The sequence below is a fragment of the Acinonyx jubatus genome, chromosome A2 (assembly GCF_027475565.1).
Source record: "Acinonyx jubatus isolate Ajub_Pintada_27869175 chromosome A2, VMU_Ajub_asm_v1.0, whole genome shotgun sequence".
In the NCBI taxonomy this organism is placed as follows: Eukaryota; Metazoa; Chordata; class Mammalia; order Carnivora; family Felidae; genus Acinonyx; species Acinonyx jubatus.
In genome coordinates, this window is record NC_069383.1 from 48,066,499 (window position 1) to 48,082,065 (window position 15,567).

The 15,567-nt window shown below is 43.1% G+C and overlaps 1 protein-coding gene across 10 annotated transcripts in view; it reads right to left on the reverse strand.

Moving 5' to 3' along the window:
• The window catches only part of CREB5 (cAMP responsive element binding protein 5), a 484,504-nt gene that overhangs the window by 13,226 nt on the left and 455,711 nt on the right, over positions 1–15,567 (reverse strand). For all 10 annotated transcript variants that reach the window (XM_053218281.1, XM_015085960.3, XM_027075175.2 and 7 more), the window contains 2 exons: positions 7,338–7,655; positions 3,043–3,270 (listed from right to left, as the gene is read on the reverse strand). In XM_053218281.1, coding sequence (XP_053074256.1) covers positions 3,043–3,270; positions 7,338–7,655 — 546 coding nt within the window. The remainder of the gene's footprint in view (positions 1–3,042; positions 3,271–7,337; positions 7,656–15,567) is intronic.

Genomic DNA, 15,567 nt, shown 5'->3' on the forward strand with positions numbered 1-15,567 from the left:
TAATTTAGTTTTTTCAGAGACTGTCCCTTCCTTGGGCGCTGCGTTAACAACCAGAAATATTGGTGCCTGTTGATTGGCCCAAACAGAACTTTTTTTTCCTGGTTTTCAGGGGCTAGAATGCTAGTATCTTTTTTTTCTTTTGCCAGTATGGTTGTACATGGTGCAAATTCATGGAGTAGGGTCTCGTAAAGGGGAAATTTACCTTATGTCTTTTGTAAAAGCAGTAATATACAGGCGTATACCAAGTCATGAACATATCTGACCGCAAAGGAAAACCAGCATCTTCACTTTTCCAGGATCTCTGCTAGTCTCTCCCCTCTTCTCTCTCTCTCTCTCTCCGTTTTCAAGCTCCAGGACCACAGTCAGTATGCCCAAGTAATTCTGCAAGGGCTCATTTTTGTTAAAACTGATTTAAACATTTGTTGGCAGTGTTATGTGCCAGCTGGCTGTTCATGGCTCCTTCATCTAAGGCAGTGGTTCTCAATCCCTGGGTGATTTTGCCCCCACAGGGGATATCTGACAACGTATGGAGACTTTTTGGTTGTCACAACTTGGGGGTGAGGTAGAGGATGCTACTCATATTGAGTGGGTAGAGGTCAAGGGTACTGCTAAATACCTGCGAGGAACAGAATACAACAAAGAACTATCAAGTCGCAAATCGAATAGTGCCAAGACTGAGGAATCATGCCCGTTTTCATGGTCCTCTTGCAAACCTCAGAACTGGTAGCAAATTCCAGGGATTCCCACACCTCCGTCATTGCAGAACCACTGGCTGGAACATTTGCCAGGCCCGCATGCACCAGAATTTTTATTTACTCAACATGTTTGTACAAATTAACTCCTTATTTAATAATTTAGCCTCGTCCTTACTAAGAGTATCTGTGAAATTGAAGGTTTGATGCCCTAATTACATTTTTTCAATACACCTAAAAACAAACCCATGATTACTATGAATGTTAAAAGTGCTTGTCCATCTTCTACCTAGAAGCTTCTCACATACGACTGTGGCTGTTGGATTCTAGAACTACAGACTTTCAAGCTGGTGTAACTTGTGAGGTGTTGAGTCCAGCCATCCCACTGTGGCTTGACTCCCTTCAATCACATCCTTGCCAAGTGGTCAGGCTGCCAGTTCTTGGACACTCCAGAGGTGGGAAACTCGCTCATTGATTCAACAAGCAGATATTGAGAGCAGACACTCAGGAGCTCACCATGTTAGCTTGCCACTATACTAGAAATAGGGGGTAGAGAGCAGGGGGAGAGGGCAATAAGGTAAGACACAAGCCCCCCACCTCATGCACATGCAGCTCTAAGCCACTGGGAAGAATTATTACTTTATTTCCCCCGCATCTGATGTGTATGTTTCCTATTTTCTTTCTCATGTCTATCACAAAAAAGGATGAGAAATTTAGGGGAAAAGGTGAACATACGTATGCAGTCCACATATAACCCAAACTTTCTTTATACATTTTCAATGTATACATTGGATGCTCCGAGGTCATTTCCATTTAATGGCTTGAACACGCAAAGGCTTTGGGGATTTGGCAGCCTTATTGTTGGTTTCTAAGGATGCACAGAGAACCAGGTGGGGGAAGGTGAAAGTTACCTATGAACTATTAAGATACAGAGTCTCCCCATCTGAGGCAATCTTTTCCCCCTTCCCTCCACTCTTCCGCCATTTTTTATGCTCCTAGAAGCACTGGGCTATAATCCACGACTCTCACTGCTACCCCGGCACTGCTTGTCACATAATCTAGTAGGCCGCTCTCTCTTGCTGCTGGTGGAGAGGGCATTCTTTTTTGTGCGGAAACAGATACCCTGAACGCATCATCTGTACAGCAGGAAGTCTGCTGGAGAAGCCCTGGGCACTAGAGTTCCCTCCCCCTTCTCTCCCAGAAATGGCCTAGTTAGAAACCGTCCCCAGTTGAGCCACTGATGAAAAGCAAAAATCCTGTAAGATTCAAAACATGTCAAGTTTGAAAATGAGATGGGAACATGGCTTTTCCCATAGAGCAAAATAATAACCGTAAATATTCCTTTCCTCCATTAAACAAAAAAACATAGATAATCTAGTGTAAGTCAAAGCAACCCCCTCACTGGTGAATATAAAGAACTGCCTTATAGTTGAAGATTTATTATGTGCTAGGCACCGGGAAAACTGCTTGGCAGACATTAGTTCACTTATTACTCCCAATGACTCCATGAGGTTATTCTTCCCATTTTACGGATGAGGACACTGAGGGCCAGAGAGGTTAAGCACAGCTACTTGCTGAACAAGAGTGCGAACCTCCGTCTGACCAAAGCCTGTGCTCTTAGCTCTGTAACTCAGTTGGGCAGCTTCTCTCTCCTCAGAGCTTGATTTAAAACCGAATGGTTATTGGGGCGCCCGCGTGGCTCAGTCGGTTAAATGTCTGACTCTTGATTTTAGCTCAGGTCATGATCTCACTGTTTGTGAGTTCAAGCCCTGCATCAGGTTCTGCGCTGACAGTGCAGAGCCTGCTTAGGATTCTCTCTCTCTCTCTTTCTCTCTCCCCCTCTCTCTGCCCCTCCCCTGCTTGTGCTCTATGTCTCTAAAAAAGAAAGAAATAAACTTAAAAAAAAAAATTTAGGGGCGCCTGGGTGGCTCAGTTGGTTAAAAGTCCGACTTCAGCTCAGGTCACGATCTCCCGGTTCGTGAGTTCGAGCCCCGCGTCGGGCTTTGGGCTGATGGCTCGGAGCTTGGAGCCCGCTTCAGATTCTGTGTCTCCCTCTCTCTCTGCCCCTCCCCCGTTCATGCTCTGTCTCTCTCTGTCCCAAAAATAAATAAATGTTAAAAAAAAATTAAAAAAAAATTTTTAAAAACCATCATTAAAGAAAACCCAACTAAACGGTTACTTTGTTTTGTCCAGTGTCCCAGAATTAATAAAGCTTGAGGAGGAAGGCTGCAGTCGCTCTGTGAGCTAATGTGTGGTATTACTGCTTAGGTCAACAAGCGCCTGCTGGGGCAGGAAATGCCAACTGTACACAGGGCCTTTGAGTCCTGAGGAAAGAGACAGTGGCCTGCACCTGAAGCTGCATGTTTGTCTGGGTGAGTTCTTCTGCTTTCTTTTCCAGTGACATCACCCAGACCTTCCTCTTCTGTCTGCAGCGGGTGGCAGCGGCCCGGTTCCGTTCCAGAAATTTCCTCCGCCTCTCGTCGGGATCCTCATCCACCACCCTTCGCCGGCGCCCCCCTGTGGGCTGGGGCGGCTGTATTGTCTGGGTCGGCTGCATCTGTTGTGTCGCTGGTGAAACCTGTTGGGCATGAGAGGGAGGGGCGATGGGGAAAGAGAAGGAACACGCTGGGTGAGAGAAGAAACCCAAGCTGGTGTTGAAATGCAAAGCACAGAGTCGACTGCTTTAGCGAGCATATTGAACTTGTTTTCTAAGAACGAAGTAAACACTGAAATCACGCTCGTGAAAAGAAAAAGCACTGCGGAACTATCTGCTGTGATATTTTGGCAAGACGTAGAAACGACTTGGGAGAGAGAGTTAAATAGATTTTTCCCTGACAGGCATTTGGCTGAATCATGTCAGGGGAAACACTTTTTTTTTTCCCTCTCCTTCAGATGTCACACATGTCTTATTTAAGGTGTGTTTTAAAAGAGTAAAATGCCAACGCAGGGCTACAGGTGACAACAGGGAGGTCATGGTTATTGTCACCATATTGATGAGTCTTCTATCATCTGCAGAAAACTCCTTCCGGGCAAGTTGTGAGCTCCGTTCTTTCTCCTGGTGTTAAAACCGTGTTCCTAGAACTCAGTGCTGGGACGTCACCACCGCTGCGACTCCCTATCAAAAGAACCCTGTGAGTCCCAGAAAGCAGATGAAATCCTATTTTCACTATTTCAGAGCTCTCAATGCCAAGGCCTCGCTGGACTGGCAAACTCCAGATGGGTCCACCTGTTCCTTGGAGCTCTGCCTCAGACAGGCTTTTCCAGGTGACTGGAAGCAGGGCTTATGCAGTGGATGCCCAGAGCAGTGCTGAGCCCCAGCCGTCTGTGCAAGAGGGACAGAAGGCTAAGAATCACCATATATTCACATTGTAAGAAAACCCTGGAAGTAGCAAAGCACTTCATTAAAAACTTTGACTATACTTATAGATTCCTCCTAAGATCTGCATGGGGCTCAGCAGTATCTAAAGTTTTGGAGACCTACTGCCCATACAGGTTCATTTTCCTTCATGAGGTAGACACACAGCACTGAGTGAAATTTCCACCACGGAGTCTTTATGTGTCTGGACACCTAATGCTTTCCCTAATGCAATCCACTCCTTCCCCCCTTTCTTCGTTCTCCATAAAGGGTGTTCCCTCCCCCCCCCCCCCGCCGCTCCCCACCGCCCTTCTCATTCTCAGTCACTCAGGCTCACGGCTGTAATATCTATAAAGTTGTTTTACAAGAGACATTTAACCTACGGAAATAACATGCAAAAAAAGTTTTCAAAAGGAAGCGCAGCAATGTTTTCTACCACATTCCAGTTCTGCGATTGGAACCAATCTGAATGACTGTAATTGCGCTAATAATGGCTACCGGTTGACATCAGCTGACTGAAAGTGATATATTTTCGCCTTAAACCTCTATCAAATCTTATATGACGCACTGTAAAAGAATCGGGCTCACGGCTGAAGCTGGACTGCATCTCAGTAATTTTATCTAACCCATAGACATTTTCTAAAAGTGCTTATCGGCGATCCCTTTCCTCCCAATCACAGAGAAATAACAACACAAATTAACTGTCTAGGGTCTTACTCACCAGAGTGGTCGGTGAAGATGTAATCCTCGTTATTGGCAAAGGTTTAGCCTTGTCATTTCAGATGCTGACTGCTAAGCTAAGCTGACCACCTCAAAGCAAAGCATTAGGAAGGAACTCACTAAACTTGGCTATTTTGACCTGCACCATTTCTTTTTTTTTATGAATTCCCGATGTCTAATTGTCAGCCCTGGACAAGATTCTCAAGTAGGCCAAACTGGGTTTGAATCTCCACTGCCGAGACCTCTCATCTGGTCTTGTATTCTCCTACCCCAACTTCAACCAACCTTTATCTCCGACACTCTTCCTGTGCCTTTACCCAAAAGGGTGAGCCATGTGGTGGTTTTAGGCTCAGTCCAAGTTCAAGGTTTAAAGTGTAGTTTGGACAAGAGAAATTCCTGGTGACTGAGGCGTGACACCAGGACTCTGAAATCACATCTTTATATGCAAGAGAATCCTAAGGAGCCAAGAGAAATTGCAAATGCAACCCTGAGCCCAGAATTTACGTCCCATCTAATTATTGTCGCTTATTTTCTTTTTAAATAGAATTCTGTTGGCGTAGATGCTCTGAAACTTTTCATAAAAAATGATGTATTGTTATTTCATAAAGACAAATTTATCCCAAGTCATATTAGAATCTCAGAGTCAGAAGGACCTTACTATACTTCTGTTCCTAATGCTCTAATAATCATACGATTGAGCAATAGGACAAGATCTCAGTAAATCAGCCAAGTTAACACAATTTAAGAGTGGCATTTTGAATACTGTCTAAATGATCTTGTTCAAATTTTAACACCACCAACCTGTACCCTTTCTCTTTAGTATGGGATTAAAAAGCAACTGTTTGTGCAGCTAATTATAATAGCAATTAACTAATTGCATATACAGTTGGCCACTTACTGACTTGAAAGGGAGGGCAATTGGCTAATTGGTAATTAGCTAATGAATGGCTTTTATGTTCAACTTGTTAAATACTGTCTGTTAAATATTAACTGTTAAACTTGTCTGTGAAGTAACTCGCCGACAAAGGCAACCAAAATTTAATGCTATAAAGTATAAGTACACATTTATGTGAATTTATTTGCCTATCTTTGAACTTGTAGTTTTCCTTCTCCCTTCTGATGTCTCCATGCTGTACTATTGCATTTGACTAAAAAGGTGGTTTGGACAGCATTTTATTGCTAAACCACTTGTAAACGTCTATCATATTACTTCCGTTTGGAGTTAATCATGGCTAGTATGTATTGAAAACTGTGCCGAGGGCTTTACAGACATTCTCTTAATACTCCTAGGGGTCTACGAGTTTCGTCTATTATTACCCCATTTTGCAGATGGGACAACGGAGGCTTAGGGAGTTTAGCTGACTGACCAGAGTCACACAGCATATAAGGTGAGGAAAGAATGACAGATTTCTCACTCCAAAGCCAGCACTCTTACTTGCTATATAGAATTCCTCTAACTACGTTTGCAAATGTAAGCTTACCTAATGAATAAGCTCATCTATTGAATAGATCAGAGAGTTGCTTGTGAATGACCCATTTTGCAGATGGCTGTCCAAGTTTGGTGTGTGTAAGAGGAGGGGGTTCAAGAGCTCAAAAACTGCCCAGTGTGAGGTCCAGAGGCAGACGATGGAAGAGACGGTGAATAAGTGTTATATTTGGCGAACCCAAGTTCCCAACACCACTCTGACCCAGCTGGTTAGAACCCGGCAGTGTGGAATGGGTGGAGGGGACTGACAAAGGTCATCCTGCTTGAAGATCCAAAGTGTCTAAGGCTAGCCATTCTCCTAGACATGCCCTTTGTCCACTTACCAAAACTTACCCGGGTACACGGACCCGCCTCTCTTCTTGGGCTGGGTGACATAATGTCTGCCTGGTCCCCCAACCCTCTTTCAGTTGAGTCTAAAAGCTGGCTTTCTTTCGAGCCACTTCTGGTGACTCTCCCCCCCTGGGATTTGGCCTTTCTCTAGAACCAATCATCTACTGAGCTTGGCTCTCTCACTACTCCCTCCAACGCATTTCACATTAGGTGGGATGAGTCACCTCTCTTCATCATTTACACAGCACCTTATGCCCTAACATCCATTACCGAGCTTCTTTGTCTGGAATTGTTACTCTTTAGATTTTTAACACTTGGTGCTATTCGGAAGACTGTCCGTGGTATTTAACTTCCATTTGACACGTGACAAAATTGAGTGCCTATGTTCTAAAGCACTGCAGCCAAAACCATGGCCAGAATTAACTTATTTTTCTCACTCTCTATTCAAATCTCTTTACACGCTGAAATTCTTCCTAATCGTCCCATCAGTATCGCCTTTTTTAGAGTTAACTTCGTGACATGAGGTTCACATTTGCCCCCGGGGACCAGGCCTGATATTTACCATATTATTTCTAGAAACTATGGTCTGGGAAGGTCTTGCAGGTTATCATTACCTCCCAGGAAACGAACAGAGCTTCCCAGAGTGTCACAAAGAGCACCCAAGCTCGTCACACAAGGTTGCTGCCAATGAGCCCCCGCGTTAGAGCTTGCACTGATAACAACAAGGGGGAAAGAGATCATGAAAAGGGTCTACCTGTGCTTGGTTGCCGGAGTGCAGGGGTGGGTGTGGCGAGGTCTGGTGATGTGCAGGGTGTGCGTGAAGGTGGGAGTGATGATGTGGGTGGTTCTGCTGGTGATGGGGTTGAGGGTGAGGATGGTGGGCTGGGTGCTGGTGCTGGTGCGGGTAGGGGTGATGGGCTGGCAGCGTCTGGTGCTGATGTGGGTGCGAGTGCATGTGATGGTGTGGCGTCTGGTCCTGCCGGGAGCCCATCATTTCCATCATGTGTCCCATGGTGTTCATATTCCCATTTGACATGGCAGCGGGGTGGTGAGTCAACGCGGCCTTCAACCTCTGAAACAGAACAAAACAAGAGGGGACAACTGAGGTCAGTCATGGACAGAATAGGAATTTTGAAACGATGACTCATATTCTCAATTCTATGATGCATCATGGTACTACTGTTAACAATTTTTTATTGGTTGGCAGTATGGCTTATGGGAATTTCCAATTTTCATGTATATTGTATATGTCAGCTGTACACGTTAATTCAACTGTCACAGCAAATGAGGAGGACACCCTGTCAAGAGTTAGACAGTCTACCCAGAGGCATTTCCTACTGATTTCCCGCTATCGATTATTCATCGTATCCTATTGGCAGCTGAATGGAAGAGTAAACCAAATAAAACCAATCAATACAACAATGCCACCGAACCAAGGGCTCAACTGACAGGGCGCTGTGTTTTGTAAGGGTCACAAGAATAAGAGATTTCTTCCTCTCAAAATATTTCTCAAATACAAAGAGGAAACGATTTCAAATTTCAGAATATGGGAATGGTATGGAGCCCTTTTAGGGCTCCAAATGAAATTCATGATCTATAACTTTTGAAGGCAATATGCAGGTTTTCTCCATTTGTTACCATGATATTTCTCATAGTCCCTCCCGATCACCTAATTTTTCTCACACAATAACTTTCTTCCGGTCTTTGGGAAAGACGGGAGGAAAGTGGAAACATTTGGAGTATTGCATTCTATAGCTTCTTTGGTGGCCACATCAACAGTCGTATTTCTAACCCCAAAGCATTGTCCATTCACAAGCAAACAGTCATGTACACAAATATCGTCTACCTGAATCTAAAAGCAGGGATCAGCAAAATGCTTCTATAAAGAATCGGACAGTAAATATTTTCACCACCACATGCCTTACAGTCTCGGTTGCAGCTACTCAATTTTGCCCCCAAAGCAGCAACAGATGGTGTATAGAGGAGTGAGCATGCTGTGTTCTAATACAACTTATTTAGGGCGAGGAAGTTGAATTCCGTGTAATTTTCACATGCTCTTCAACTTTTGACTTTTCATCATTTCAAAATGTAAAAACCATTTTTTAGCTCATGTGCTGTGCAAAATGAGGCACTGGGCCAGATTTGGCCCACGGGCCATGGTTTGCTGGCCCTGATTTAAAGAATCGGTTAGTTGGTAATCAGCTTAGTCACAGTTTCTTCAAAATTGCCTTTTCTTGTACACAGGCAATTATCATCATATCCTGAGGGGCACAATGTGCTAAGCACTGTATAATATAGTTATTCCTTGTAAATGTATCTTCTGCAGGGATGATAGTCTGGTTGACAAGCTCACACTGGCTTCACGAAGTATTTGCTATAGGACTCAAGTTCTCCCCTGATTTGTGATTTTATCTGATTAATGATGGTGGTGCGCAGTCACTGTGAAAAGGAAGAGTTGGATTTGAATGAGGGTCAAAGCAACCATGTTCCAGCCCTGTTTAATATTAGCATTTCTCAACTGGTTAGAGTCCGTTGTTGATAAATGCCAACTGAATTCATCAAAATCTTTAGGTAAACAAACGCAAAGAGCCCCCCACTTGTAAAAGAAAAATAAAAGGGAGGGGAGTATGTGACGGACTAGATCTTATTATCAGATAATCACTGAAAACATTTCCTGCATCCAGTCTCAGTAACCACTAAGCCTACCTGCTTCCTCTTTCCTGAGTACCAGCTACTGACCTCCATCATATTAATCCTGCAGAAGTTAAACTTCCTGGATCCCTGGGAAAGATTAGACGCAGGGTATTGTGTTTATTATTACTAAACGGAAAAGCGAACTAATACTCCTCATCTCTAATTTTTAGAAATGATTTCATTATTTTTATAACAATGCTCATTATAAAACATTTAAGCAATGCCCGCAAGTACAATGAAGTCCGCAACCAATGGCCCAAATGCGTTCTTTGCATTTGGTGGGTGAATGGCATTCCAGACAACTCTCTATATGCATATGGGGAGACAGAGGAATAAGTAGAATAATGTCATCACAGTGTAACATTAGCATACGAAGTAAAAACTAAAATGAATTCCTGGACTTCAGATGCATGTTTCTTTATCCCAAGAAATGTTTCTAAATGACATCTCCGAACTTAAGGGTGAAGAAGATTATGAAGAAGATTATATTGAAATCACAGTGTTTTGTTTTCTTTTGTACGTTTAGAAATTGACATGTTAGGCAGTCTTGATAGACCTTCTCAACTATTCTTTGCAGTTTCATTATTACAACAACATACAGCTATGTAGTAAAAAAAAATCAACTACTATAAGAATATGAGGTGAAAAACTAAAAGACACCTGCCTACCCTTTCCCCTCTAAGCTCCAGTCCCAAGTAACTTGCCTTTGTTCTCTTTAACAGTGTATCTTCGACACCTTTCTCTATCATGACAAATGGCTAATAACAATGGCAGGCATTAATTGAGCACTCATTTCATGGCACTCCCCATTCTACGTTTTACAAGCATTAACTCACCTCATCCTCAGAACAGTCCTGCAAGGCTAAAAGAAAGGCCAAGCCAGCTGCCCAAGCTCAAGCCACCGCCGCAGAGGTGTAGAGGTGTGCTTACCCCAGAGCCTGTTTTCTAAACCGAGAAAGAAAGTGCCGGAAGGCATACCATGCACACTTGCCAAAGACCTCGTTATAAACTGTGTTATGCCACCTCCTTATCAACAAAAGAAAGGCAGAAAGAAGAGACAGGCCAACAATCAAACGACAAGGCAAGGTGCCATTGCTGCATGGTCTCAGCACACAACTGCAGATCTGGGATATACTCTTCCTGAAGCTTGGCAGATGGAAGGGCGAATGGTAAGAATTTCTAGGAAGCTCCAGTGCAGCAAAGAATCATGGAATTAGCACGATCATCTCCCTTGCTACCTTTGTTGAAAAAGGGATACTCGTCTCCTCCCTGCCCTGTGCCCCAGACACACACATCTGAAAAAGTACGTGTCCTTCTTTTCTGCCCCACTTCCTAGCGCTAAAGGTTATGACCCTTTTGTCTTTCTAATGTTCAGAGGATGATACGGGGTATGCACAGACACCGAGGAGTGTGGCCATGCCTTCCCATCAGCCCTTGCGCTTCCGACACAGGTCCCAAAGGCCTTTGCATTTGATAGTCTTTTTGCCTGAAATGCTCTTTCCCGTTCTCAGCTCCTGGCTTCTCCTCGCAAAATTTTCACAAAAGGAGGGTCTATTAACCCTCTCTGGATACATTTTCCCTGAAAAAGTAGGATGGAAAACTGAACGGCTGTTTAGCGGTGGTTCACTATGTTATCCCTTCAGTGCTACACACAGCTTTTCCACCTTTCATCAGGAGCAAATGGAGCCTGACAAATAAATACTATCCGCCAGATCTTCATCTCTCAAATAATTAGCTTGTCCTGTTAAGGGAAATTACTCGATGGCCTCAAGTCTATTCTTGCATGTTTCACGCCAAGACAACAATACTAGTGAGGCTTACAATATTCCATTTAACTAGTCTTTCCTCAACAAATATTTATGGAGCTTCTACTGTGTGCCAGGCACCGTCTTAGGCACATCATTGTTTGCCCCCTACCTGAAGGAAACGGGAGACGCAAACAACAAAACTTTTTCAAAGCTCTGGAGAGAAAAGCACACACAATTCAGCAAGGAAATGAAGACGTGAGAGCACCCCTTAGAGACCCACAGGCCTTGGGGTTGAGACCACCCTCCAAGCACCAGCCTGTGTCATTTTTGAAGGAAAGCAGTGCCGAGAAATAATTATTGGGGCACTTCTCGAAGTTTTAGAGCCTACTGCTTCCCTGCGTCCTGGTACCAACACGAATCACTACACTGTAAACCATTAAAATATACCAAATATAGATATTTGTACCCCACTCTTTTCGGGATGATAAATCACCATTAAATGAGTCCAAGCTGTATGTCCCAGAATGATTTTTCTTTTTGAAGCCGAACTGTGTCTTGCTTTAAATAACATTCCACCCGATGCCAAGAAAAGGCAAGGGAGAGAGAGGAAAATTGAGGAGCAAATAAACATATATTTTCCCCCTGTAAAAACCAGGGCTCTTGCTGAGGTGTGACTGCAAGAAAGAAAGAAAAAAAATGATTCTGTTTACTCTGTATTATCATCCTCCACCACATCCATTTATTTGAGAGAGCAAATCGGGAGAGACAAGGAGAAGCCGGACACAGCTGGTTTCAGTCAATAAGGGTCATTTTCCTTCAGTCTGTGTATTTTACAAGATCCTTGCTCACTGTTCCCGATGGGAGAGTGGTGGGCCTGTTGCCCGGAATCTGAGTCCTGGTAAGTAAGGAGCCATCTACCTGGTCCCGTCCTGCGCTCGGCCACCAGGGCTCAGCCACGCCCCCTTTTCCAGGGCCAGCTCCGGGCGGTTGCACAGCGCGGCACCTTGTGAAGCCCAGGTAGGCGCGCACGTCATTACCGCCACATGGGTGCCTGCCTGTGGGCCTGCGTGAGCACACACGCACGTGACACACCCACCCACACCCACCGCAGGCAATTTATCTCCCATTAACAACTCGCTCTTGCCAATTAGAAACATTTGTGGAACCGTAAAAACATTTCTTCTCCATCTAAGGCGCAGCTGATTGCTTATGTTTTACAGACTCTGAAAGCCAAGCCGAATTAAACATTATTTGAAATTCAGCTGGGTGGGGGTGGGGGGAAGGTTGGAGCATTCTTTGGAGAAAGGTTTTCATTAAAAACGGCTGTTGGGTTTTGTTCCAGAAAAGAATGTGATAACATCAAAATGTAGTGTTGCTGAGTTGACCACAAGTAAGAGGCTGTCTACATAAAAACAGGGCAAAATCCCTGTTCGTATTTCCTTTCCAATACAGGATAATTGCCATCAGTGGCCTCCCCCAAGGTATGGCTTGAAATGTACATAATTTCTTCTTTCTTTCTCTTCCCCAAACATCACTGATCAGATGAGATGGGTCAACACAGGCTTCTGAAAGGTCCAAATGGTCACTGATGTGAGACTGGAAACCTTAGCCGGAGGTGTACTTGAAATATCAATGACTACTGACTTACTCTAAGTATCAAGGATTTCTGATTTTAGGTCTCTGAATTAGTAAAAAACAAACAAACAAAAACACCAAAAAATCAAAAAAACAAAACCCGCTATTTCTCCACTGAATTTTATGACTACATGTGGCCAGTTTGGATTCCAAAATGCTTCCCAAACTTGAGAAGGGATAGGGATGGGCAGAAAGAGACCTGTCACATAGTGCCGTGGGTCAGTAACATAAACTTTGAGCTTTATTTTGCCAAGATAGAAATAGTTTTGATGTCCAGATTCACATCTGGGCTTCAAGATGTCCACTGAAAATGACTGTATAACTCTAATCGCTTACTGGATCTTAAAATGCACATTTATTTCAGGATCTCCGTTAAGATAATAAGCTAAAATTATGCCTGGCTTAATCGCTTGGAATAAAATATGCTTCTTTCAAAACTTTCACAATGTAACTCAGCTCTGATGGTTTCATAATTTAAGTATTTCTGCTTTTGGTGTGGTTTGGTGAGTACAATTCAAATAAGGCTCCCAGGTTGGAAGGAGAGATTACCTGCGAAGGGCAAGATGCTATAAAGTCTAGCAGGAAAGAATATTCATAGTCTCTGTCATGTTGTCATTGAAAAGCATTAACTCTGAAAATATTAGAGACCATGTAATTAGTAAAAAACACAAAGAAAAAGTATTATAAATCATTACTCTAGTACACGGGAAAACGATGCAAGGGAATTTCACAAGAATGAGAAAAGCAGAACTCCAGCAGTTTTAATAAAAGCGAGGAAAAGATTTGGTGTTTGATTTCAGTCTCCCATTTTCCACTTGTGGATACAACTTCTAAAATGAGGTAAAGCAGACCTAAGTGCTAGATGAGACGTTAAACTGTGGTGGTTAAAAAGCCAAACAACCCCCTTAGCAATTTCCCTGCCAGCCTTTTTCCCATTAATATCCAAATCATATATTAATTACAGTTTTGCAAAAGCGAGCCTTCGAAAATTCTTGTTAAATGAAATTAATTAATGCACGCTTAGAGAATTATTTCATTTCAGATACCTACCACCTCCCCGCCATCTCTTGGACTCTGTGGCTGCCTTTTATTTTATTTTATTTTTTTAAAAAAATTTTCTTAATGTTTTTTATTTATTTTTGAGACAGAGAGAGACAGAGCATGAACGGGGGAGGGGCAGAGAGAGAGAGGGAGCCACAGAATCGGAAACAGGCTCCAGGCTCTGAGCCGTCAGCCCAGAGCCCGACGCGGGGCTCGAACTCACGGACCTCGAGATGGTGACCTGAGCCGAAGTCAGACGCTTAACCGACTGGGCCACCCAGGCGCCCCTGTGGCTGCCTTTTATAAGTTCAGCAGGATGGTGAGTGTTTTAAGGGGATGTACATTTTAGTGAATTTCAGAACAAACTGACGTTCTGACAGCAGGAGCCAGTCTTAAATTCTGCGATAAGACGGCTTTCAGTCCTTAGGTAAGTAAACCTCTTCGGCTCTGGTGCCTTAATCTGCCTAACACATGAGGGCAGAATCAGAGAGAAAGGATCTGAGTTCAAGTCAGCTAAGAGGTGGGAATCTACTGGAGAAGTCAGTTGTAGGCATGTCTACAATTAAAGAAAGAAAGTCATATAAACCATAAGCATATACAGAATAATTAGTGGAACAGGGTGGAGTTGTTTTCTGGGCGGTTAAACCAGTTTCTGATGAAAAATAAGAAAATGTGCTATTAAAAAACACTTTTTTTCTCGGCATTAAAATATACGTTTTACTTTTGATTTTTAAAATTGATAATAAAGCACAATGGAATATTCATCACCCATTAAAAGGAAGGAATGAAGGAGTGAAGGACATGCTACAGCATGGAGGGATCCCACAAACATTCTGTTTAATAAAAGACGACAGACACAAAAAGTCTTATCTTGTGTGATTCATTTGAAACAAAATATCTAGAATAGGTAAATTCACAGAGAAAACAGATTAGTGGTTGCCCAGGCAGGAGGGGAGGGGAGAATGAAAAGCGACAGCTTAATAGGTACAGAGTTTTCTTTGGGGGTCACGAGAATGTTCAGGAACTAGATAAAGGTGATGACTCCGTACAATATTTTGAATGTAGTAAATGCCACCGAAATGTACATTTTGCGGTCTCATGATTACATGATTGCATATGGTCTGTACGTCAATTAAAACTATTTTAAAAATAAAGCAAAATAAGAATCTCTCAACAGGGTGTCAACAGAAATTCTTGATTTCATCTGAGAATTACTAATCTTCAATTTGATGCCACCTGAAGTAAAACACTGCATTATGAGTAATAAAAGCCAAAAAGATATTTTGCCCTAGAATGGCTACCTTCACTGCCACATTTTTAGTCCCTGTCTCAGGGACTTTGACTCCTCTGCAAGACGTTGGTACCCTCTTTTCCCTGGAACTCTTGTCATCTTCTAGCTGGCTCAAAACTACAGAGAAGTTTGCCTCCAGGGTTGATGAGGGGGGTGGGGGAGAGGGGAAAGTGGGTGATGGGCATTAAGGAAGGCATCTGTTGGGATGAGCACTACGTGTTGTATGGAAACCAATTTGACAATAGATTGTATATACAAAAATTAAGTAATTAAAAATTTTAAAGTATTAGAATTCTTATTTATATTACTTTATCTTTCTACATGATGTGCCATAAGCTATGTGTGGCACATTAATAAAATGATTCAGATAAAAAAAAACTACAGAGAAAACACAGAAGCCATCAAGGCGTCTAAAGAGAGAAATTTAACAGGGATCGGGTAACATCTTACGCTTGCTTAACAAAAACAGAAGAAAACAAAACAAAACAAAACACGCAAAACCCCACGACTGTCCCAAGGCGGTGGAATCGGTGGAATAACGGAGGTCGCAGGAATCTCATGTGAATTTGTAAAGC